Source organism: Pollicipes pollicipes, unplaced genomic scaffold (assembly GCF_011947565.3).
Source record: "Pollicipes pollicipes isolate AB1234 unplaced genomic scaffold, Ppol_2.1 Scaffold_4881;HRSCAF=5763_pilon_pilon_pilon, whole genome shotgun sequence".
Classification (NCBI taxonomy): Eukaryota; Metazoa; Arthropoda; class Thecostraca; order Pollicipedomorpha; family Pollicipedidae; genus Pollicipes; species Pollicipes pollicipes.
In genome coordinates, this window is record NW_023596576.1 from 29,969,680 (window position 1) to 29,995,204 (window position 25,525).

General features: G+C 50.9%; 1 protein-coding gene across 5 annotated transcripts in view; it reads right to left on the bottom strand.

Annotated features, from left to right (window-relative positions):
* The window catches only part of LOC119099778 (mechanosensory protein 2), a 40,536-nt gene extending 16,095 nt beyond the window's left edge, over nucleotides 1–24,441 (bottom strand). For 4 of the 5 annotated variants that reach the window (XM_037222846.1, XM_037222849.1, XM_037222847.1 and 1 more), the window contains exons 1-3: nucleotides 8,791–9,127; nucleotides 6,928–7,028; nucleotides 6,210–6,365 (exon numbers count right to left, since the gene is read on the bottom strand). In XM_037222846.1, coding sequence (XP_037078741.1) covers nucleotides 6,210–6,365; nucleotides 6,928–7,028; nucleotides 8,791–8,848 — 315 coding nt within the window. In that variant the 5' untranslated portion in view covers nucleotides 8,849–9,127. Of the gene's footprint in view, nucleotides 1–6,209; nucleotides 6,366–6,927; nucleotides 7,029–8,790; nucleotides 9,128–24,358 lie in introns of those variants that run through there. The other variant, XM_037222850.1, reaches the window with a different exon arrangement.
* Nucleotides 24,442–25,525: the final 1,084 nt, after the last annotated feature.

A 25,525-nucleotide genomic window follows, 5' to 3' on the forward strand; every position in this document is an offset into this window, starting at 1 on the left:
AGATTAGGTAACGTGGTTTTGAGCAAGCGCGCTCGCATATCTTAAAAACAAAAAGCTCGACGCCAAGCTTTGCAGTCTCGCGGGCCGCGAGGTGTCGGCCCTGCAGCTTCTATTAGGCCGTGGCCACCAGGTGGATGACAGTGGTGATGCATCTGAGCGAAGTTCGTTGGAACGTTTGTGGGCACCAAGTCGCACATTTAGAGATATTCCGGGCTTATATTTTACCTGTGAGGTTTTTAGGTTGATGACAACAACGTATTGGTCTTAACGGCATCGCAAAGTGGTGTTGGAATCTTGTAGTGGAAATGGAAGAGTAAGGGTAAAATTTTTATGTTTCTGTTTCTATGTGTTGCTGTAACTGTTATTCTGTCGAGAGGACAATCTCAAAGTTGTAAAAAATCGTCAGTGTAACCATTGAACTGTATGAATTAATTTTGGGACATTCAGAAATATAATTTTACTATGGTCACTCGCCCTGGCGTTACTTGCAGCGGCCAAGGCCGTTTGGTTTTACGAAGACTGCGACCAACGCCATTACTATCCATGCTCCGCCAAATTACGGACGTGTCATTGAGGACTTATGACACACTCAGCTGCTGGGGCTATGGGGCGCCGCCAGTCTCTCATCCTGGCTGGAAGAGGGCGGGCACCGCGGGGGATCGAACCCCGTAACTGTGGGTTCCCAGACGCGCAGTGGTTAACGCAGGCGCGTTAACCTTTTAATAGCATTTGTTTCACTAGTAGATTCTGCAAAAGACCGAACGTTCTCAGGGAAGCATGGGATGACCTTGTGCGTTTCGAGCTCATTTCGACACATTCAATTCAGCACTAATGAGACCCCTTATTCCCGGTAAAGGGGCCCCCTTGAGCACAACACTACGGGGCACATTACTGTTCCCGGTCAATGGCTGAAGGTCCATTCTGCCCCACCGCGATGTGTTTTTCGGTCGTCATTCTGCCGGCGCGGGGCGGCATCTTCTTGCCGACGGGAGGCCCTTAGAACGATACATCATATCACATTGGTTCGTTCTTTGACGTGAGAGGCCTTCTGACCCGCGCAGTTGACCCCGGAACGACGCATGAACCGTCATTAACGCAACAACATCCCTGCTCGCTGCTGGTGGTCAATAATTGGCACGTAGACTCCAGTTGGGCTTAATGAGTCCATGCTGGAAAAGGGTTGGAGGGCACACCGTTTGGTAGTGGGGGCCCTGACTGGCACAGTACTCTTCTATTGCCTCAATGTGAGCACTCATCATAAGGTATTATGTTTCTTTCAGTTGTTGGAGGGCCCCGACCAGCGCAACAGCCCTTCTGCCAATCAGGCTCCGGTCCTTGTCCCTGTTGAGCAACTTTCCCCCTGACCAATTCGAGACCCTTTGTTGACACAAAATACCATATTAGGCACTACGGGCCCCTGGGAGATACAGGATCCCGACCAAATGTAAACCGCGGGCCCGGCCTTGTCACTGCTTGGGAAATGGGCTCCCAGATCTCAGACCAACACGGAGCCGACTGTTCACTGTTCGTAATCTCTGGCCGAAATAGAGGAACGCCCTGTCCCAGGGGTCCCTATCGGTTTAAGAGATCATCTTAGTGACATTTGAGAACACGGCCCTATGGGCGGTAGTCCTTGATGTGACCTACAGCCAGCCCTTTGGACGCTTCATCCATCCCATCGAGCCCTTGGTCTTTGGTCTCGAGAGACCATTCGGCTCCTCTTCGGGCTCCCTCAAACACCGTTCCGACTCGGGGCCACTTGCCACCACAGGACGCCTGTGCGGTCCCTAATCGACGCAGGAGCCCTCATTGTGTCAGGAGCCCAGAACGTTGCAAGTCGCGGACCCCGGCCTCCTTTTTGCTTGGGAAATGGGTCTCAAGAGCTCGGACGGACATGGAGCCGACTGTTCGGTGTTCGTGGTCTCCGACCGACTAAGACACCCGCATTGTCTCACAGGCTCCTCACACGGTGCAAGAGGACCTCTGACTGATATTTCAGGTCACGACCCTACGGGCCGCGATTCTTTACGTGACCAACAGCCAGTCCTTCGGGTCTTTATGCCCTCCAGCCGGGCCTTTGATCGTAGGTTCCGGTGGGCCACCCTAGCCTCTCTTTGGATCCCATCAAACACTTCCGTTGGTCGGCTCGAGGCCCTTGCGAGCACAGGGCCTTTTGTTAGTCGCTGTGGGCCCCTTACAAATGCATCGAATCTCACCAGTGTAAATTACTGGCCCCGACGTTATGGCTGATTGGGAAGCAGGTCCCCAGGCCCAGACGGGCACGGAGCCGACTATGTGGCGCGATGGTACCTGACCGACATGTAAGCCTATATTGACCCAGGTGGTCCCCGATCGGCGCAGAGAGCCCTCTGACCGTTATTTGAGGGTCCGTCTTCGCAGGCATGGGCCCCTGAATAAAACTCTGATCAGCTCTTTATGCCATTAAACCCTCTAATTGGGCGTTTGATCGTCGAACCGAGTGGGCCCTCTAGGCTCTTCAGGCCTCCTCGAACACTGCCTCTGGCCGACTCGGGACCCTTTGACATCACAGGGCCCCTGTTAGGCGCTGCGGGGCCCCGAGCAATGTAATTCGCTGGCTCCGGCTTTGTCCTTCATTGGGAAATGGGCCCTTTGGCCCATGCCGGCACGGAGCCGACTGTGCGTTACTGGTGGTGTCTGATCGAAATATAGGCCCTTATCGACTCAGTGGGCCTCTAATTCGCGCGTAGCTCCCTCTGGCTGACATTAAAGTGCCCGGACCTGCGGGCCGGAGCGCTTGAACGAGACCTCCGGCTGACTTTTCAGGCCCTTCGGACGCTCAAATTGGGCCCCTAATCGCAGGTTCCGAGGGGCCCGAAGTACGTACGGGATGGTTACGCGCCCTCTGTGCCCCCTGCCCGCGCTCCTGGCTCCAGCCAACTTTGGGAAGAAAGTGCTCTGCTCGGGTGGGGGGACAATTTTACCACCCTACGATCTCGGAAACTAAAGTGGCTTGAGACACAAAATTCACAGGGTGGGTTTGCCTGCAAGGGTGTAGCGGTGCAACGTCGCCGAAGATAATGACGTGTGCGACACGTGAACTCACTTGTGTCAATATGTGAGACTCCTATGTGATGAGCTTGGGGTCAAGTAAGGTCAAACAAGGCCTAAGAACATACGCCAGGCGGTACGTTCCTAAAGACATGATGCTGACCTGGGTCATTTTAGGTCAATAACCTATTCTTATCTTAACAAAGTCCATGGCAAATTTCTGTTCCGGTCCCTGTTATTAATAAATTCGAACTGAGCACTGGACACTACCCTACAAAGCAAGCTCTCCAGTAAAAAGTATGTTAGTTTTTTTACCTCGGCCTGACCCTGTACCTGAACCTAGGTCAATGAAATCGGTTTTAATTCTACATCCACTGGCTTTGTTGCCTACGAAACTATCTCAGATCTGTATGGCTTCGTGTTACACTCCGTTGTTGCATCACATTGAACGATTCCCTAAAAGTGCTGTTCGCTGACAGCCATGGCACAGCTTTGACCTGCTATATAGTTTTTAGCTGCCATTTGACCTGCCATATAGGTCAGCAACCTTGCAGGATACATACGATTTTTACATCAAACGATCTGCCATTCAATTCTCTACAGCTGCATGAAGTTTGGTGGGACCCCTCCGCGCCGCTCGGAAAGCATTCTGGAAAAACCTTAGGGTGTAAATTTGACCCCCACCCAAGTGCGTATCCACTGTCCATACAACTGCTTATGTCCTGTGTAACTACGCGACAGCTCACTTTTTGCCCACGAAAAACATAAACAGAAGCGTGGCAATAAAAGAAAACGTAACTAGTCGGTACCTGAGAAGCCGTTTTGCTTCACCCGTAACAACAATACGCACCAGTTCACACCTTCGCTCAACAGCGGGTGGTTGATGCCGCCGAGGGCTGGACGTGAGCATACTCGGTGTCGCCGGCGCTCTTATTTTCTCTGCTAAATCTGACAGCAATTTTGGACCTGAAGGTGTGCGATAGCATAGGTTTGAAGGCGGCACTGTCCAACCGCATGGCTCCAACTCTGGGAAGGAATGGGATGACTGAAAGTGGTGCCACGACAGTATGATATTTCGCGAAAGTTGCGGCAGCGGCTCTGTACTTTTCAAAATGGGTTATTCATTACTTTTGTTCAGAGACGTGCCATTTTAACAGTGTGTGCTGTCTGGCCTGGTTGATCGCTGTTCGTGTTTGTGAGTGCACCGCGACTCAATGCCATTAGCTTGATACACAGGCCGCCGATGATCGCAAAGATAAGATCAGGAGAAAAATACCAACATTCAATTGTCGCAAGCAGTGCACACCGAAGCGATCATTGCTTTTTCTCGACTTTCGTGCCTGCCATGCTTCGTGGTTCAGGTCGTCGCGAAGAAAACTATCTTTTGGATTATGCATACAGCAAATTTTAATTATTTTTATCCGATGATGTTGAATGGTTGGATTTCTGGGATCAGCGTTCACGCTAACCAGTGCTTGCCGTGTGAGCCCTGAACCCTACCATCCGATCGCGCAATTCCACTTCAAAGACAGAGTTTGGCGGCGAAAGTTTAGCGTGCCGCAAGGCTCGGTACGGTCCGTCCTGCCCTCTGACGTCACCTGAACTTTCGCGCGACCGCTGCCGCCGGTCGCAGACTGCACCTGTCAAGACCAAATAGCGAGCACCTAGAGCGATTCGAGCCCACCCCGCCACGGGTGGGTGGATAGGAAGGCAAGCGCTCCAACCAACTGAGCCAATAGGGTGGACCAAGTTGGCCTTTGCTGTTTCCATGTTCGTTGTGTACTTACCGCTACGGCCACTGCGATAAAACTGGCACTGAAGTTATGACTTCAGAACACGACCTAGCATGAGTCTATTCTGATACTAACATGTGGCCTGGTATCGACTTCTCAAGCTCATCAAAACACATCAGAAATGTAAACATACAGGAAAACGCCTGGAACGTTATACAGGGCATACTGTCCACGAAAAAAAAATATTATAGGCCCTCGGCCTTATAGTTAGAGTAGCTAGGATAACTTAATTTTGGGCTGAATTACATCCTTCATAATGGCACTTGATAAGTTCATGTGGCACGAGGGCTATGACATGTCAACGACATTGTTTGCGGAATATCGCGAAGGTTGGCCCGAATCCTCACTCAAGCCCTGATGGCGCACGCTTACATGCCTTCATCACAACACCACTTGCATAGCGGTGGTCATAAAGAAAGCTACGAGGAGTGTGAACATCATTAGTGGTACATTATATATCTCAAAGCAACACGGCAGGCATGTATGTGAAGTGATATTATTCTTTTCCTTCGTGTTGATACCTTGAATATTTGCCGATTGTCCATTCTAGAATCATCCTGTGAGCACGAAGCGTAGGCATACTCGTGCTGTAAGACTGACGACGACAATAATTCAGAGCATTTTATAGCCCTATTTTTCGCACACGCTGTCACCCGATTTGGTTTCACGCATGAGCTTGCCAACCGGCCAAACATCCAGGAAGGCAAAAATCCACTCGCAAAGGCGAACAGCATTCAGTCGGACAAGGTACGTATACTCCTGAAACGCGATATAACTGCACGAAAACATCATCACGATCCATTTTGACAGAGCGCAGGCAAACCCTCCACCGAGCCTCACTCCGGCGTCGCATTCATCTCCGCCACGCCACACCAATCCCAATCAGGCGAGTGGCGCCGCCAAACAGAGCCGAGCGGCGCCAGTCGGCGCCCGGCCCCGTCCAGCCCGACCCCGCCCAGCCCGACCCCGTCCAGCCCGGCTTCTTGGGCCCTGCCCGGCCGAGTCCAGCCCGGCCCCGCCCGACCCGACCACGTCCAGCCCTGCCCGGCTCCGCCCCGCCCACCCCCGTCCGGTCCGACCCGGCCCGGCCCCGTCGATCCCGCCCGGACCCGTCCAGTCCAGTCCGGCCCGGCCCCGCCCAGTCCAGCCTGGCCCCGCCCGGCCCGACCCCGTCCAGCCCGGCCCGGCCCGGCCCAGCCCGGCCCGGCCCGGCCCAGCCCGGCCCGGCCCGGCCCGGCCCGACCCGGCCCGGCCCGGCCAGGCCCCCGTCCAGCCCAGCCCCGTCCAGCGCGGCCCTGCCCGGTTCGGCCCCGTCCAGCCCGGCCCGGCCCGGCCCGGCCCCGCACGGCCGCCGCTCCTCGGCCAGCAATCGGCCGTATGTCTCACCTCCTGTGGCGGCACATCGAACGACACTGTGCGCAGGTCCACTTTCCTGTACGTGTCAATACAGGGCACGATGAAGAAGATGCCGGGTCCCTTGGCGCCGCCCTGCAGCAGCCGGCCCAGCCGGAAGATCACGGCCCGCTCGTACTCCTGCACCACCTGCCGTGATGCGACGAGCCGTCAGAGGCAGGCGTCGGCCCGGACGTATAAAAAGCGTATCAAACGACGGGCAAAACGTGTATTGTCACTCGAACAATATACGTTTTGCCCGTCTTCCCATTCACAGTCCCAGTTTCAGGTTAGGGTACTCCACAGATTCCAATTTGATCTCTTCCCTCGGTCTCGATTTGCTCCCCATTGTGGGAGACGTGGTAGCATCCGTGGATTGGCAAACAAAATCGCTGAGTTGTAGACGCAAGAATATAAAAGAATACGTTAAGATCAAACGCGTGCAAAACAACTCCTTGCTCATTTTAGGCCATTGGCTGGCCAAAAACTGAGCCAGTTGGCTGGAAGTGCAAGGAAGGATCAAAATTTTCGCGGAAGTCTTAGGCGTGCATGCGCTTCACATGGAGACCATGGCTGGAGATCCATGGACCACTAACGCCATTTTACAGGATTACTGGACGTAATCGAATATGATGTTAACTATGTAATTCTCGAAATATAGCGGTAGGCCATGCGAATCGCCACGGCAGGCGACCACTCGCGGGGAACGTACCTTGACGCACAGGCAAATAGAGAACGGCAGTGTGCATATGATGAGGAGGTACGAGACGAGGGTTAACAGAATGGCGCAGCATCCTGGACCCTCCGGATCAGCTGCAACACAAACAGCCCGGTCAGGAGTGGGTCGTGTGAAACAAACCGGCAGACAGCTGTGGTAAACCGTACAGCTCTGTCCCAAGCAGCCCCCACACGCTGGACTTGAAGTTCTTATGCAGCTTGTGCACTGAACAGCCTCTGTAATGCGTCCTGAAAATGGGTCGACCAGCGCGGCGGCTCAAGCTCAGAAAACGCAGTTTGGAGGCTGGCTAACACCTAAAGCACAGGTTACAGGCTGGCCAACAGCTGTAAGAGAGATTTGGAACAATTGGCAGCCACCATACATGCTACAGATCAGTCCGCACCTGTAGGCGTTGCGTCCTCACAGAACCGAAGAAGTCTACAACACAGCTCACAGCTCCGTCGGTCAACAACTGCAGGACATCACACTAACCAATGCGCAGCTGCAGGACAGCATACTGACCGATACACAACTGCGGTGTAAGAAAATATGAAATAGTTATGAACACCCATTGTAAAGCTGTTCATCATTTTTTCTCAAGGCATGTTTCAAAATGTTCGTAACCATATGCATAAAGGGCTGCAGCGAAAGCAACGTGCGCTGTGAGGAACGCTAGGCCATCCCTCTAACAATGCGCCAATTCTGTTGGGCAAATGAAGCCGCCGTGATCAAAACAGTACTCAAATATGTGTGTGAAATTATAGCTCGAAACAGGTGCGTAGCTATTACCCCAGACATGTGGAGACCGGTCACCTTTCCCATGCCAATTTCTTCCACTTATCGTCAAAGGGTTCTTGAGCTTATATAACGGAAAGTGCGTGGGCTTTGGGTGACCCCCTCCCGTTGAGCCACGATGCTCAGTGGCCTGCAACTGGTTGAGGCCATGAATCGGTGCTCCTCTCTCTCTCCTTCTCTCTCTCTCTCTATCTCTCTTCTCTATCCGCGCTCTAGAGAATCCTCGAATCTCAAAATATCTTCGGAAGAGGCGAGAAGAGAGAGAGAGGGAGTTATTCTCTCTGGGAGAAGAGATCGTATAGGCTCTTCTCTCTTCAAGCTCGGGTATCTCTCTCTCTCGAGAGAGGAAGAGCTCTCGCTCTCTCTGTCTCTCTCTCTCTCTTCTTCTCTCTCTCTCTCTTCTCTCTCTCTCTCTCTCTCTCTCTCTCTATCTCTCTCTCTCTCTCTCTTTCTCTCTCTCTCTCTCTCTCTCTCTCTATATTCTCTCTCTCTCTCTCTCTCTCTCTCCTCTCTCTCTCTCTCTCCTCTCTCTCTCTCTCTCTCTCTATCTCTCTCTCTCTTCTCTCTCTCTCTTCTCTCTTCTCTCTCTCTCTCTCTCTTCTCTCTCCTCTCTCTCTCTCTCTCTCTCTCTCTCTCTCTCTCTCTCTCTCTCTCTCTCTCTCTCTCTCTCTCTCTCTCTCTCTCTCTCTCTCTCTCTCTCTCTCTCTCTCTCTCTCTCCGCAATCCCGCACAAGAACAACTGATCAATAATTTCGGACAACCACCGGACAGGGGACAACATTGATGCGAAATATGCGCATGAAACATCAGCAGTGCGGCTTTTTGGTAATTGTTGCTTTGACTTCCGCAACAAGTATCATGCCGTATTCTGTATGCGTGACTAGGGACTGCCGCCGGCCTTCCTACGTAATGAGGCATTGCATAATGCAGCAAGGGCCTTGCACGACAGAGAGGGAACGTCCGTGCGGCTGGTGCTGCTAACTAACTAACGGTGCTGCCGACCCTGCAGTGACATTCCGTCACTGTGGAACAGCTGCGGCAGCGGGGCGTTTCGCCACTCACGGAACAGCACGCTAAGCTCCATATACTTGCTGCTTCGCCGCTGAGTCGAATACTCCATACCCGATCACTGGTTCGCCTTTTGACGGGGCGATCTCCGAGGCACGCCGGAACACCGAGAGCACCATACGCCGCGGCAAAGCTGCGCGGATTGCTTCACCGAGAACACTGGGTCACCGAACACCGCGTGACTTCTGCTGAAGCAGCCCGCCTCGGGACGCGCGGCTCCATCGAACGCGCTGTGGCAGCCGTAGGGGGCAGCGCGGCCCTGACATCGGCGTCACGCATCGCCGGCCAGTCGGCGCCAGCCTGGCACCGCGTGACGGCCGCTGCGTGACGCGTGACCGGCGTCGCTCCGGCCAGCGGGCCAGTCTGGGCGCGGCGGCAACGGCAGCGCCCCCGGCAGCCGTCGCCGGGCTACTCCCAGCGGCCGTCCGTCAGCGGAGCCAGACGGGTGGCCGTCTCCCCAAATAAACAGCGCCGCACCGGGCGGCACACAGCGCAAATAAACGGAGCGACAGGTGACCGGGAGAACAAGCGGCGCCGCGTGGGAGCCGACAGGTAAATATAGCCACCCACCGGCTGGCGTGGAGGGCACGCGGCGCCTGGGCTGAGGGCGCGCGCCGGGCGCGCGGGCGGCATCGGCGTCGGTCGCCAGGTTGGGCGCACCTGTCGCGCTCCAGGCGGCGCGTGGCACCGCGCCGCCCCGCACTCCCGGCCGCCACGAATCGACAGCCACCGCCCGCAGCTCGCCGGCAGGAGGCGCCCAGTCGGCGGCCGGCGCCGGCGGCAGGACACGGCGGTCGGGGCACTCGGGGCAGCCGAACCCTGGCAGCAGCGAGCGCGCCGACACGAACGTCCGCTCCGGGACGACACAGGTCGGCTCGGCCGGCGCGGCTCGGCCGGTCGCGTCGCGCGGCGCCTCCGCACCAGGGCTGAACACGGCACTCAGCGCGCCGGCGGCGGCCAGTAGCCCGAAGGTGCGCTTCTTCCTTTGGAAGCGGTCGCCGGACGCGGTGTGCCACGTCTTCTTCCGGTCCCTACCGCTGCGCGTGGCCCACAGCCGCCGCCGTCGACCCGAGCTGGCGTCGGCGAGGAACGGATTGCCGCCCGAGAACGGCGAGCTGTCCACGAGCGGCGAGCCGCCGCGAAACGGTGAAACGCCCTCCAGCGGCGACGTGGCCAGGAAGGGCAGCAGCGGGTCCGAGCCGCGCCGCGGAGAGCTGGCTTCGCGCACGAACCTGCGTCCTCTCCTCCGACCGCTTGCGCTGACGCACGCCGTCCCTGTCACTGCGCTTGTAGCCGGCCCGCCAGCCCGCCTGCTTGGAGGCCTTGTTCCTGGAGCGGCCGGCGCCCGGGTCGGAACGGCGAGGCATGGCGTTCCGCTGGCAGCGCCCCCCGTTCCGCCCACCTGTCGACGCCGGCGGCGGCCACACTGTCGCCTGTCGCGCCCAGTCTGCGGCGCCGCTGAGCGCCGCTCACGCCCCGCTAAAAATACGCGGCGACAGTCGTCGTCGACGGCATCGGTCCGCTCCCGTGCGGCGACGACCATCCGTCTCGTTTTTTTTTTTTTTGGTCTCCACTTTCACTGCTCGCCTCGTTTGTTATGGTCTTACTTGTTTGTCTGAGCAGGCATTTCGAGTGACCAGCACAAGGGTGCATTTATGGTGCTTCGATGTTCTCCATCAGCATGAGCCCCGCGCTCAGGTGCACAAACAGCAAGGACGATCGAGAAACGACCCAATCGCTGTTGTGAAAGTTTAACGTTACTGGTGTAATGTCATTTGGAGCGCGGATCGAGTTGAATTAGAAAGCATGCTCGCTCGATAACTTCGGGAACGCCCGCGCCATTGCCGGTTACACGCGGGTAATATGGTCACGCACACGGCCGGGTCAAGCCAGATTCCCACAAATTTGGTTTGACCTTGGCTAGGTACGTTTCGTGCACGTACAATAATCTTTAGGATATTCAGGAAGTGTGCATGCGGCATTGTTACCAGCATCCTAGCAACAGTCTGCATAGATACACATCGGTATATATATATATATATATATATATATATATATATATATAATTTACACCTACAGTAGCTCCACCGTGCGTCACTGACAGCCATGGATCGAAAAGAGGGGCATCAGTCATCAACAACGTGAACGGTGCAGATTCCTCGTCATTGGATAGCGTAACGAACTCCGTGGGACACTATTGGCTCTCAACGATCCACGGAAATTTTCGATTTATCTTGGAAACACTGTACGTGCTCCGAACAAAGCCATCATCTCCGGACAGCGACGAGAAGGTACTAATCATGGACTGAAGGAGGTTTTGCCAGCGAGGTTCAGCCGCCACTGCTGCTGCCAGATGACTGCTGCCAGATGACCGTGACCCCGAATTGGGACTGTCCCCACGCAGAGTTTTCGTCCAGCGAGCTACACAGATGAGTCACATGGTTACCGTGTTTAAAGCCCGTCAGCGCCACCCTGTAGGCTGGCTGCTCACTTGGCACCTGTGGTGCGGGAATGACATTGAGTTCCTGGACGACGCCTCATTGTCTGGACATGACCTTAATGACGTACATAAAAATATATGGATCAATGTTGGGCACACGGGTGTCTTTTGTTGGGCGCACGGGTGTCACGGGTGATCTGTGTTCTTTTGTGAGAGCCATGCCCTATCCCAAATGTTAAGTTGCTTCCCTCCACCTTCAATGTTGACTTGGCCCCCAATGCTTTTAGCTGGAATGCTACAAAAAGCGTAGGTAAAACACGACCATCACATAAAGACCATCTTCTTTGATCTTCCCGTGTAGTGGTGTTGCCGTGGAGGATGCAGCGCGGCAGCTTGATCCCCACAACCTCAAAATTATTTCCTCAGCTGGTGGGTAACTTTATATAATGAGGGCTAGACTCTTTTATACATGATGTGTTTTGTTCGGCCCGTCAAACACGACCCTAGACACCTGTTCCCTCAAACTAAACATGATATTGGCGCTACTGGTTCACTGGTCTGGTAGCGACCGTTTCATTTTGTCTGCAAACCATGGAGGACTGCGAACCGAACAATGTTTTACTCGAAACTTGACACTCTTTACTGTATGGTCTCATGAGAAAATACATTTGGGTAACAAAATGTTGTTTTTAGTGCGGTATCGTTACTTGAAAACTTAGATTTAGCTATGAAATGCGATATACAATGCACATAACAGAAGATACAATTTTGCTGGGACGGATTCTGGATCGGATTCCGTGCTGGAAAAAAATTTATTGCTTGCACTTAAACCATCATCCCATTATTGTAATGAATGTTTAACGGACCCACTCTGCTTCGAGTCATTATCGAAATCGCAAGAAAGGACCGTTACCATGTCGTATAAATGTGAAATACTATCTTTGAAGGGAGTGTTCCGCAGCTGTATGGGGTTTAGAACTAAAATAGTCATTTTGGCGGTCATTCAGCGCAGTTCATAGTCCTGTCCTTAAAAACTTAACTCCTCTAGTTTCTGAGTTACACATCACAAGGAGGTGCAGACCTTTTCGGGGAGACTTTTTCAGGGTGACCTATGTATCCATAGCGCCATAATAGCGTCATTAAATCCCCCCCCCCCCCCTTCTCTTAGCCATGCAGCGATCAAGGCCAAGACAAATGCAATTGTCGAGGCGTTTGTATCTGGCGTTCGTGAGCACAATTTCCAGATATAACGCCGTTGGATGGCATTCAATCAATGTTGCGAAGAGCGTATTAACTAAAGATAGAAATTGTGTTGTCTAGGGTAGTTTTTCCACTTTGCAGGATACCAACAGCTATAAGTGGACTTACTTCTTCGTATCTGATGCTTGCTTGAATATCTGCAAATGTGGAGCGTCCCTTTCGATAATAACGTTGATATTTATTTATACATCTTTGCACCGATACTTGCCCTACACTGTTTTTGGGCGAAAATACGGCAAAGGTTGAGCTTCTTCTGGAATCCCGTGGCCGTCATGCTTCAGAATGTTTAGTTGCATTCTTTAACAGTTGCAAGAGAATTCACTGCTTTGGATATAAATTAAACGGTCAGACTTCGAAGGTGCATCTCCTTGCACAGCAGGCAATGCTACCATTCAATAGTGCGCAATCTGAAACATTTGATTAACACTTATTTCGTACGCCGGTCTGCTATCACTTTGTAAGTCTGAGGGAGAGCTAGCTCACATGAAACGAAATGCCTTGCAACATGTAACACGTCCATTTCTCGGAGTTTCACACGCGTCTCAGACGCGGAACAACAATCTAACACGTGTATGGGTGGCAGGCTGATTGCGGCGCGCTCGGTGTGAGAGGAAGTCAATATCACCACTGGGATAGAAAAAAAAAAACAATAACAAGGGAAGCAGAGACGCTGAATCTACAAGGTCAGAATGCCTGTGCATGAGCGCACTTGCGTCAAATTTTGAAAAGACTAGGTTAAAACACCTGTTGCCTTTGAGCAAAATAAGGTCAAACTTCAGATCAGTATCCGGAGTGTCTTCAGACCTTTTCACGCAACCACCTTAACCCAAGATAACTGTTGTTGGCAAAATTTCACTGGCGTTCACTTCAGGTCACACCGGTCGGAGCGGCTGCGCCCGCACCGGTCGAGAAAACGTTGAAATGGGTCACTTTAGCTCAGTGATCTCCTCTGACTTGCAAGAAATCCAGATGAGATGTCTGTTGACGTACCTGTGATCAAGAAATTCGAAAGGAGCATAAAAAACAACCTCCTCGAGCACGCCCTTCATAGAAAAAGCAGTTAAGCTTTGACCACGGTCCGACCTTCATACCGACCCAAGTGCAATGAAATAGGTCGTAATGCTGACCTCAATTTGATAAATGTCTAAGAAACTATCTTGGAGATGCATGGCTTCGTTTGACATTACGCTGTCGCATCAGCTTTAACGATTTTACAGGAATTGTCTCCTCTGACACTCATGGCCTGACCTCAACCCGCTATGGGTCAGCAACCTGACCACGTAACCTAACTTTCTACACCGTTCCCATGCCGCTTCTATAAATATCTGTTATTTCACTGTTTGCAGCTATCCAAAGTTTGGCGCGGCTATGTCGCGCCAAAACTTTCTCGTAAATGTAGCCCGATGTTCACCTCTCCATGGACACGTATGATTGGCGCTTAAAGCTGCGCATCTTACCAACGCTAGAACGGCTACACCGCACCGGTCAGAAATTATTTTGGAAAACTTTCGAAACCTTCGCATTTTCTACACAGCTATAGTAAGCTCACCCTCAGCTTTTTACAGTACATTTCTAGGTAACTAATGAAAGCAGTCTGATATTAGCCTAGATTCCAAACAAGTACATTGATGAGAGCAACTCTTGATGTCATGGCAAAAGCTTAGTGTTAGCATGTGGGACGGCGCCAAATTGAGGCCAAAACTTTGCGCGCGCTATTTGCATGTCACAAAAAAACTTTAATACTGCGGCTCAATATTGCAGGAAGATGGGGAGCTGTGATCTTATTCGATGATAAAAAGGAAAGTTGAATATGGTGTAATTTGGCTGGATGGCTTAGCCCTCAAACCAGGTAGCTAGATCCGTTAACGTAGCCGGATATCTACCTCCCCATAGAGTGGTACGCTACTCGTATATATCTCACCTTTTTTCATTTTCACTTACTTTTCATCAGATGCGTACGATTTGATCGGCAATGCCAGCTTCCTCGAAATTTTTCTGAATGGCTCAGAATTTTGACTCGAAGTAGCCGTCTGTGAGCAGGAACTGTTGGACAGTAGATATCTGATTGCAATGGGATTCCTCCCACACGGGAAAAATTACATTTGGATCCCTGCTCATCACCGTGAAAGAAATATATTTCATTTGCGTTGCCTTTTCCAACGTGTGTGTTCTGTAATGTTTGCAACATACTAATGTGTTAAAAAGTTTGTGTAATGAATGCTACGAAGGCCAGAAACATTCTGCTTGGGCAAAAACGTATGCGAACATGAAGCTATCATCCCATGCATTCAACGAATCGTTGTACTATAGCTTTGATTTCTCCCCTAACGTGTTGACTACAGTGGCTCTTTTCGAGGCGCACTTAAGCATTGGCAATGGAATTATCACATGATCCATGTGACGTACTGGTTCAAACTTCAACCAACTCACTTCTCGGTGGAAGGCCGTAGCGCACCGGGCCAATCACAAACGTTCTTTTATCGGCACCAGTGGAGGTGCGCGTTCTTTTATCGGCACCAGTGGAGGTGCGCGTTCTTTTATCGGCACCAGTGGAGGTGCGCGTTCTTTTATCGGCACCAGTGGAGGTGCGCGTTCTTTTATCGGCACCAGTGGAGGTGCGCGTTCTTTTATCGGCACCAGTGGAGGTGCGCGTTCTTTTATCGGCACCAGTGGAGGTGCGCGTTCTTTTACGGCACCAGTGGAGGTGCGCGTTCTTTTATCGGCACCAGTGGAGGTGCGCGTTCTTTTATCGGCATCAGTGGAGGTGCGCGTTCTTTTATACGGCACCAGTGGAGGTGCGCGTTCTTTTATCGGCACCAGTGGAGGTGCGCGTTCTTTTATCGGCACCAGTGGAGGTGCGCGTTCTTTTATCGGCACCAGTGGAGGTGCGCGTTCTTTTATCGGCACCAGTGGAGGTGCGCGTTCTTTTATCGGCACCAGTGGAGGTGCGCGTTCTTTTATCGGCACCAGTGGAGGTGCGCGTTCTTTTATCGGCACCAGTGGAGGTGCGCGCGGCGGTTGTCACGCCGACTGAGGACGGCTAGCAGGTAGGGGAGCGCAGCGCAGAACCAAATTGTTGTTGCAAAGCACAGACAGTGCAGTCCGGACTCGGAAGTATTAAAATTGATGTCATTATGCCTTGACGGTGCTACAGTAGCACTAAACAATGCTATAAGACGTAACCATTTCTAAGGTTTAAGTAGAGAATGTTTTGAAATATACCCCAAACGTGACACACTACTTTTAAAGTGAAACCCTCTGAACTATGCGGATGACTTAAGTCATCCATGGATAACTCTGTCCCCGTCCCCCACAGCCAAAATACGTGCCGCTTCTAATGACCGCCATGGAAGAGCGCCTTTGGCTCCTTCGGGAGGCTTCTAAACGGGCGTCTTCACTTGCCGGTGAGAAGAGGCGCGTGCGGTCAGCGCCTGCTGCCTAGATCCACCATTGCATGGCGGCTATGCTGCTTAAATTAAAGACCTTATAAATGATACAAAAATTCAAAAATATATCAGCGTTCATCCAAATAAGGTGGGCTAAGTCCGGTGCAAAAATGAGGGGAGGGGTAGGTTGTTGGGCACTGGCCTCCGCAATCATTTAAAATACCTTTCATCAAAATAAGGTGAGCTAAATCCGGTGCAAAAAAATGAGGGGGGAGGGTTGGATGTCGGGCACTGGCCTCCGCAATCAGTTACAAAAAAATAACACCCCTGGCTGGGCGAGTCCCTCCAACTATGCGAAAATACGTATAACGGTAGAAAATGATGTGGACTTCTTGGGCGCCGGCATGTTGAACGCATTGGGATGATACTGCATACCATGAAATACTGTGGCATACCATGAAAAGCCGCACTTCAGGACATGCTGAAACTGACGCATTCCGCGCCGTGCTCTCGCCGGCACGGCATCCAGACAAAACGGCGACATGTAAATACCGCGAATGCCTGTTTGCCGATTGTCAGAAGGCGACGCGCCAAAACTGACGAGCTGAAATAACCAAACGGCAGGCGGCAGCAGCTGGCGGCGCAGTGATGTATGCAGCAAAAGCCAGCAGCCGGTCGTGCCTTGATGCCAGTCCACAGATGTGCTGTATGCATGCCTGTATGCTGGGCGGGTTGCTTCAGTGTTGACATCTGAAGCTTCAGTGCCGACTGCCGGCTGCGGCAGCCGCCAAATGTGCGCCTTTGTCTCTCCATTTGTACTTGACATTACAAAGACGCTCGCACTACCTTCTGCCGCGGCGCTCAGGCGACGCGCCGAGCCAAACCCATGACATCACGGTGTACAGGCACAGGTCTGAGTCATGCCACACTGAAGGCTCGGCGGATGGGACGCCAGTGAATGACGTTTGCTGCTGTGCCTGAAATACACCAGATGTCTGAACGACGGATTCCAGCGACAACATTCGTGCTAAGTAATGACACAGGGAGATAAGAGTAATGAAACATCCCGTGCACTCCATCAGCGATGGCCGAGTGATCCGAAGCTAAAACCGCATGGCAAACAGTTCGCGATGACCGCGTTTAGGGGTGTCACTTTTTAAAATCGGTGGGAGAAGCCAAAAAGGTTTAACTAACCCACCTCCAAAACCTAAACCACCCGGATTTTGGCCCAATTGAATTTGCGTAAGCTGTTCAGTGCATTAGCGAGGAACATTATTCACACAGATAAGACGATGACTTGACGATGAATTCTGCTATAGTTTCCACAAAGGCATGTTGCCGAAATATCAACCTAAGTATATCTCTGTTCTCCTGGTTTTTCCGAGGGATAAGACTAATGTTACCGTCTTATCTATGTGAATAATGTTCTTCGCTAATGCACTGAACAACTTACGTAAATTTTCAGAAATCGCGTTATGAAGCGCAAATATGAGCAATATGAGCGCATGTCAGAGCTCTGGTATAACCTTACGTGCGTTCTAACGATGAAATCGAAACATCTTTCCAGTTGAATATGTTCCGGTTACTGGCCCTTTGTCTCTATCCCTCTGGGGGGTCATCAAAGGTAGAAGCCAAAACATGTGCCACGACATAAAAAGGAAAATGATCAAATCTCCAACAAGCGCTAATTTTTGCAATAGCGCTATCGATCATTTGTCACGGCCGGATTTAAAGACACACTGTTAAAAATGAGGCCTCATACTGGGGTTCTTAACTGCCTGTCTGTCTGTCTCCCCACACTTCTCTTTGGCCATCAAACAAACAGCACGGCAAATAACTAAAACCTGGACTCATACGAGCCGCAACAACAGGGAAGTGCAGTCAAGTAGATATCGACAGTCGACGCAACATTGCGCGTCTTTCACTGTCGCCTCCTCAGAGATGAAATGTGAGGCACTGACGCGTGAGTTATGCCGCGCAATGTACGTCGACGAGACAAAGCGACCTGTCAGACTGAGATGCAATGAACTGGTCCTCAGAGACACGACCATTAGGCCAATGAACATCCTAGCAAAGATCAAGTCACCAACGCAGGCCTTGAGCAACCGCCTGCGGACACAGGCGGGCATGCATTTTACGTAGGTGCGTAGATGAAGCTGACAGGAATTTTCCAAGTCATTGTGACCAGACGCATCGAACCAAAGCTACGCGATCCCACAACCATGCCGCCTCTGCTATACCATGCCCCTGTAGGAGGAACACAGACGCAGGGCTGCGGGGGGCGTCATCAAAACTCACTATCAGGTAGCTCACTCAAACTCATACTGTTTGATGTTAATAGAGCAATTTGTTGCCTGATATAGTGACAGCCAGGCTCGCAACCAGAGCTTCGGTAAGGAAGAGGGCGGGGGCACAGAGCTGACAAATGCCCTCCGATAGTAAAAGCCCCCCCTCAAAAAAAATATGATAAATCGCCGAATATGGCTTATTTTTAGATTAAGGCAAATGTTTCTTTGATACTTTTCATTCTTACCGTCTATACCTGGAAGAAGCCATAAGCTTCACTTTTACCGGTTATAACTGGAGAAAAAGCCAGAAGCTAACGCGAAATCAATTCATCCCGAATTTTGCAGTCCATGGGCTGAAGAAATCATGCGCTAAATGACTGCGTGAAATAGTTCGCCGGCGCTCTCCAATTTACAACGGTCCATTAAACACTTTCTTATCCAACAGCGCTTAAGCTTTGCCATAATTTTTATATGGGTTCTACAGAGATATGAGGACTCTGCGAATATAGATTGCAAATCGCAATGGGTCAACAATTCATATTGACGTGGCTAGGCGAACTTGTCCGAAAATACATTCAGTCCGAATCGATAAGCGATACGAATTATGTACAGTAGTTTGGAGCGTGCGTGTTCGCAAGCCAAACAAAAATACCGACGCCAGGCGTTGCAGTTTCCAAAGACCGTGCGCCGGCGGCTCGTGGTTAACACGTGCTCGGTTGGGGGTAAAATTGACCCCCCAAAGGTTCTTCCAAAATGGTTCCCGAATGGCGTGATGTAGCCGCACCAAATTTTGCACAGCTATAGACAACTAAACAACGGATCGTTTGACGTCACAAATTTAGATCTACCTCGTAAGGTCGCTGACCTATGGCAGGCCAGTCAGACCATGGTTTCAGCGAAGGCAATTTCTAGGGAATCGTTCAATTTGATTCAACAACGGAGTGTTAGACGAAACCATACATCTCTGATATGCTTTCTTCGGCAACACAACAGCTGAATGAGCAAATTACATTGATTTAAGGCCGGTTATGAAGGTCACACCAAGGTCAAAACCAACCTGTTTTATTACTCTAGGGTTTGCTGCATGAGATACTTTCTGGTGCTCATTTCAAATTTATTGGTAGCAGGAACCGCATTATGCATCACCCATGGACTTCTTAGAGGTCAGAATAGGTCAATGACCTAAAATGACCAAGATCAACGTTTTGTTTTAGGAACATACTGTCTAGCGCAATCTTTGTCGCTTAGTCAAATGCAAAAATCAAAGCAATCTTGCATGATTTCGGCCGCTTCGATCTTCAAAAGGTCATCCAAGGTCACTGACCTTAAATGAGCATGTGACCTTTTGTTTAGAAACGATTATCTAGGTTCTGGTGGCACTTTGTAGACCAGCCTAGAAGTTGACCTTGTTCGATCTTTTTTAACCCGAAGGTCATGACTTAGGAACCTGAAACTTTGACCTAAGTGACTTCACGTACAGGTCAACACACCCTGTAAATTTGGTGTCTCTAGCTTTCTTAATTTTTGATATCTTGGGGGGTCAAATTGACCCCCCCCCCAAACCTCACCCCCACCCGAGCGAAGGGTATCTAGCCGGCCATCTGGGCGCGTGTTAACCCTAAGCCGTGGCCAGAAGGCGGAACTAAAATGATGACGCATTTGAAAAAAATACATCTGAAAGTTTGAGGACATCAAATCTTACATTTAAGAGGCAATCCAGGCGCATATTTCAGACGCCCGGATGTTTTTTTTTAACCCATGTTTTTCTCAAGAGCGGCAAGTGTATTTGTCTCATAAAATGTGGCCGTGATGGCTACACAACACGATCAGCGACAGCAGTAGTCATCAGTGATGCCTTACCAAGGTTTACTAGGATGTTTTCTGTTACTTGCACCCATTCTGCGCTTTTCACGAAAGGCAGCTCACCTTAGCTCGAATGGGGAGTCATTCCATGACAGGAAAGCAATTTCGAAAGTACAAAATGCTAAAAGTGTACCTTTTGAATGTAATACCGTGAACGCAAATTCAATTGGTATGACAGTAGTACTTCTACTGTTGTTTCGATAAAAGCGTGTTGCCGATACATCAACCAACTATATCTCCATTCTCCTGGTTTTTCCGAGGAATAAGGCTAATGCTACTGTCTATCTATGACTTCTGAAAAGTATTTCATGTAGAGCATCAGTTCAACAAAGCCGGTCCTTTTCTAGGCTGGGCTATACGTGCGGATTTCTACGTATCTTGTCCGAAGCGATCATGAGTCATCGAGTTGACTCACGAATTGATTGAACGAAATGAAATTGTACTGAACGAATATAACACAAACGCGTATATGCTACCACGCCACGGCTATTTCGCCCGCAGTTGTCCCCAGGGGTGACAAAGTGTCTTCTCTGCTACCGACGAAATTTGGAACCATCTAAATTGTCACCTGGAGCCAAATGTTGAAACCGTTGCAGCATAACTCTACAAGCGAAAAACCACAAAAACACGGATGAAGTTAATGCTGTGCGGCATGGCCATCACGCATTTTGTTTGGGGAGTTCAGTTGCACTTACGCATCATTTGCTGTCTATCAAGCAAGGCATACTTAACGTAACTAGCCTAGAGGCGTGTAGTTTCCTAATGATTTCGGGGGAGGGCATTGTGCCTCCTGACCCGGCATGCAGTTTTTTTTAGATCGCTTTTTACCCATTATTTTTCATTAATCATGGTTTTCATAGTTATGTCCTCCAAACCTAATTTCCAGAAACTGTACCCTTCCCCCAACGGTGAAAAGAAAGTGCGCCAAATCTGGGAATAACACTGTTTTAAGTGCATTTCGAAGGCAGGCTCAGCCATTTTTGCCTTCAGCACCTTCCCCCCCTCCCCCCAACTCTCCATCCTACACCCCTACCTATTTTCCAACTGCATTCCTGTAGCCCTACATTGACCGATAGCATGGTTCTTGAAGCATCCAACAATATCACTTAAGGTTTTGTGACGCCATCATACAATCAGTTGGAGGCGTTGGCCACCTTCCGTCTTCGCACAACTGTTTCTGGCGCAGAACTCGCAGCTCCTACCATGATTTCAATTATTTAGGGCAAAGTCCAGGCAATATTGGTATCAACAGATGCAAACGACATTTTTGGACAACTCTAGCACCTTCATTTGGATTTACACGCAATTTGATAGCAATAAAAAGCGTTTTATTTTGCGCCTGTTCACCGATCAGTATGCCAAGTCCGTGGTGCCACAGACAATGTGAGAAGCCTACACCAAGTATGTTCAGCCTCTTTCCTCAAAGCCAATGTCCCTCACAGCAGAAGGAAGCCTGAATGAATCCTTGAGATGTGTCGCTTCAAAGTCCTCCGTTGACCTCTGAAGCTACAGCTTCGGTATCCATAAACAATAATCCTCCTAGATCGGCAGGACTGTTTAATGCTACCGCATTTAAAAAACTGGCGATTAAATGCGTTCTTATAGCCAGTCAGCTTCTTACGACATGAATACAACCATCAGCAGCCCGTAGCTTTGCACTTAACCCAATGCATCACCGCCCGACGGGCATTCGAGCCCATCTGTCTGAAATGACACGACACTTTGAAACGCTGCGTGGCAAACTGATCGCGTTTGCCGCAAGACGCTGTGGCCAGCACGGCCAGCAACGGTTCTTACGACTAGTAATAAAGCTAGTTATTTGGTATTTTATACTGTTTAGTATGTGAAATGAATCATGGCTGAAAATTCTGTGAAAATCACTGATCTGAGGAGCTTTGGCAAAGCACTGTGTCATTACTGATCTGTAATGTCAGCACTGACATAGTATTGTTTGTAGTATGTTTCTGTCACCTGCTAAAAACTATCCTGATTAAAGCTACTATGTTTGGCAGCGCCTTATGGCTCAACTTGCTCATACAGCGAAACGTCAACGTTTCGACACATGCTCTACACATGCTCGCGCTCCTAGCGTTAGCGAATACAGACCAATACTAAGCTTTGAGTTTCGTCTAGCTGGGATGGTCTGTTGCATGTGGTCTGGTGTGTTGAATGTTTTTGCATTTTCGCAATTTTTTCACCAATTGGCCCACAGAAGTGTCAGTTTTTGTCAACGATCATGTGTGGTAAATCAGCAGCTTTTTTAGCCCTGCTCGTCCCCTGCAGACCGAGCCAAGCCCAGCCCGCCGTGCGGCAGTGTGAGGCGGCACAGCGTACTAGACCTCTTGTGGACGGGGACCGCAACGAACGGTCGAAAGGTTGTTGCTGCGGGTTGCGAACTTTTTTGACAGGGGTGCAGTTCCCCGTTCAGTTGGGGCTTCAAATCCCCCAGCATGGGTTTAAGTCCCCACAATGAGAGGAAAGTGGATCAAATCCGAGAAGAAACCCGTTTGTTAGCACATTATGGGGAGGACGAGTCATGTTTGCACTGTTTAGCCCCCCCCCCCCCCCCCAACTTATATTTCAAAACTATGTCCCTGACCTTTGCATAAGCCATGAAATCCAGGGTGATAAAAGCGATGAATACAAGATCCTGGTGCAAGTGGAGGAAACTCTTTGGAGAAATATGTACTTATTTTTTTAACGAAACGGCCACTTCGGACACCATTATCCGGCCTGGGTCTGAGGTCCGGAACAGCTTTGAAAAGCTCGCGATTTCTTGCGCACCTTGGGCGACATTTTTAAGACGTGATGCGAACGATAGAAAACACGCACATAACATAGATAACCAGGTCACAGTGTGCGTACAATACTTTAAACGGACAACAGAGTATACGAACAGAAAATACGCAAGAATACTGCGGGCCAAAGCCAGCAGTTCTGTCATTGATTTACTTCCGCTATCTTCCCAACTGATCCTGCATCCATAGCGCAACTCCGCCATTTCAGACAGGGCCCGTCTGCCTCTCGGCAAGATCCGTTCCTTTCGCGAGCGGCGTGCACACGTCAGCTCGACACAGCATGCACATCGGAAGGCAAGCCCCCAGCCGTCATCGTCGGCACACCACCCATCTCAATAGCGGGAGACATCCAATATATGCCCGATACCAGAATACCAGTACGGACGTCCAGGATACATTTTTGTTGCATTGCCGAACGTGACTGATTTCAGTGTCTGATGTAGTTGGAAGACCTGACACTGCAGTGATGGTATGAATTCAGGAACACACTCTGCACAGCTTCATTTTGCTTCCATTCATCTCATCAGCTGGAGACATCGAATACACGTCCGATTCTGGAATACCACTATTAAGATGCTGGCTGCGTTTTCGTTTTATGGCTGAACGTGACTGATGTTTCAGGGCCTGATATGGTGGGAAGAACTGACATTGGAACAATGGTATGAACTCACCGCACGCTTTACACGGCTTTCTTGCACTTTGACTTAACCCCTGTCTCTCTCGCTTTCTGTGGTATGCAGATCTAACGATGGGAAATACATGCTAGTAGTTACACCCATATATTATTCTTGAACGGATGGGCGTACATGGCATTAAGATAATTAACATGATCGCGAATCAGTGCTAGCTCATCTCATTTAGGTTCAGCTGTTGCTGAAGCATATATTCAACTGTGTTCACCCAACTTCACAAGGACGGCGTCGTGGTATAACATCACTGGCAAAGCAAACTGCTGCTGTGATGCTGACTTACGCTCCCCAAAGTCTGCCACATGAATTTTATATCGTGGAAAACTTCAAAACGACAACTTATCTCATGTCATGAAATTATGTGCCTCAAGATCACGTCAAGACCGTCGTTCACAATACTTATCTTGTTTTCTGGAGGAACACGAACTCGTCTGCTGTGAATCACACCCACGTGATCTTTACATGGCCCGCCTACAACACCAAGCATTAGACCAATGCATCTACAATGACCGCTCAAAACCTAAGCCGGCCCTCCCCCCAAGGTGTGGGCGCAGCCTCCGGGCCAGTCCAAGCGTTTTGCCGTGAGCAAAACAAACGCCTGTCGCAGGCGCCCACACCCGGATGCGTGCTCACGGAAACCGCGCATCAATTACCGCCCAATCTACATCGATCGCCGGCGACAGAGCAGCGTTCCGGGGCCGATTAATATGGGTCACAGCAGCAGGCGGACGCAAGTGTCTCCAGGAATTTCCTCCCAGATCAATCACCTGGGCTGAAAAAAGCTGGCTGTTCACCACACAGCCGCCACAGCGCGCAGGATGCCCCCGCAAGAACTCACCTTCCTCCTCGCGGTCCGTCATGGCGCAGCTGGAGCGGCGACCTGCCTACAAACTACTATGCCGCCATAACCCGTGCCGCGCTCCTCGGTCGCCGAATGGCCGTCCGCGCAGCTGTCGCCATGGCAACGATCGAGCGGCCTGTCGGCGAGGGGACTGCGCCGGCGACTTGACCGGGCCGCCGCCGACGATACGCCAATAACGATCACGCGTGAGGTCGGCCGGCGGGTCTGGGTCGGACGCCGCGCCGCCGCGTGACCCCCTCGCGCGGACAGGCGCCGGCCGAGGCTAATTGCCGCGGCCGCGCCCACCCATCTACACGGCAGATGCGCGCGAAGCTCGAGGCTGCAGGTGGTAATTGTGGCGAGACAGCCGAGGACAGACTGGAGGAAAGGGGAACAGAACGTGCGGTGGAGACAGGGAAGACAGAAATGGACATGGCGGAGGGGAGGAGGCAAGCCAGGCGGAAGGAGACGCAGAGAAAAGCATGCAACGAACTGTCAGCACATACTGCCCCCCCCCCCCCCCCCAAAAGAAAAGCGGGAAGCTCAAGGTCCGTTTCTCACTTATATCAAGGCTACCGAGACACCTACGACATGCTCAAGGGCCCGCTACGTTGGTCTAGCATTCCTCCCATCCGTTCCCGTTTGCCGAGTGCCCTACTGCCTTGTCAGGAGCCCTACCTGTCAATCTGCCCAGGCACTCTTGGTCATTCAGGGGTCAGTGATATTGGTCTTATGCTCTCCTCGTTTGCTCGGAGGACCATACAGCGCCGACAGGGAGCGCTCTGTGTTTACCCGCCGCGGCACACGAGCTTCGAGTGTGGGCTGAGTCGTATCCCTTCCAGGGGCCTAAAAAGCATACATTTGCTGTTAGCATCCAGCTATCAGCTTTCAGCACGTTCTGGCAGGTCGTGTGGCACTTCTTTTTCTGCTGGCAAACCTCAGTGGTTAGAAAAACATAATTTTACATTTACGTCCTTATGCAACACTCCATTGGGTTTTTCATCATTAGGTATATGAACAGTTAAAGGAGATATTTCACAATTGTATAGGATTTTGGGCCGTCTGCTTTTCCACTCTTCAGTGTCCACCATAAAAGTCGATCCATTTTCCCATATTTCTTTCCCTAAATCATAATTCCCTATGTAATGCATGAACTGCAGCTAG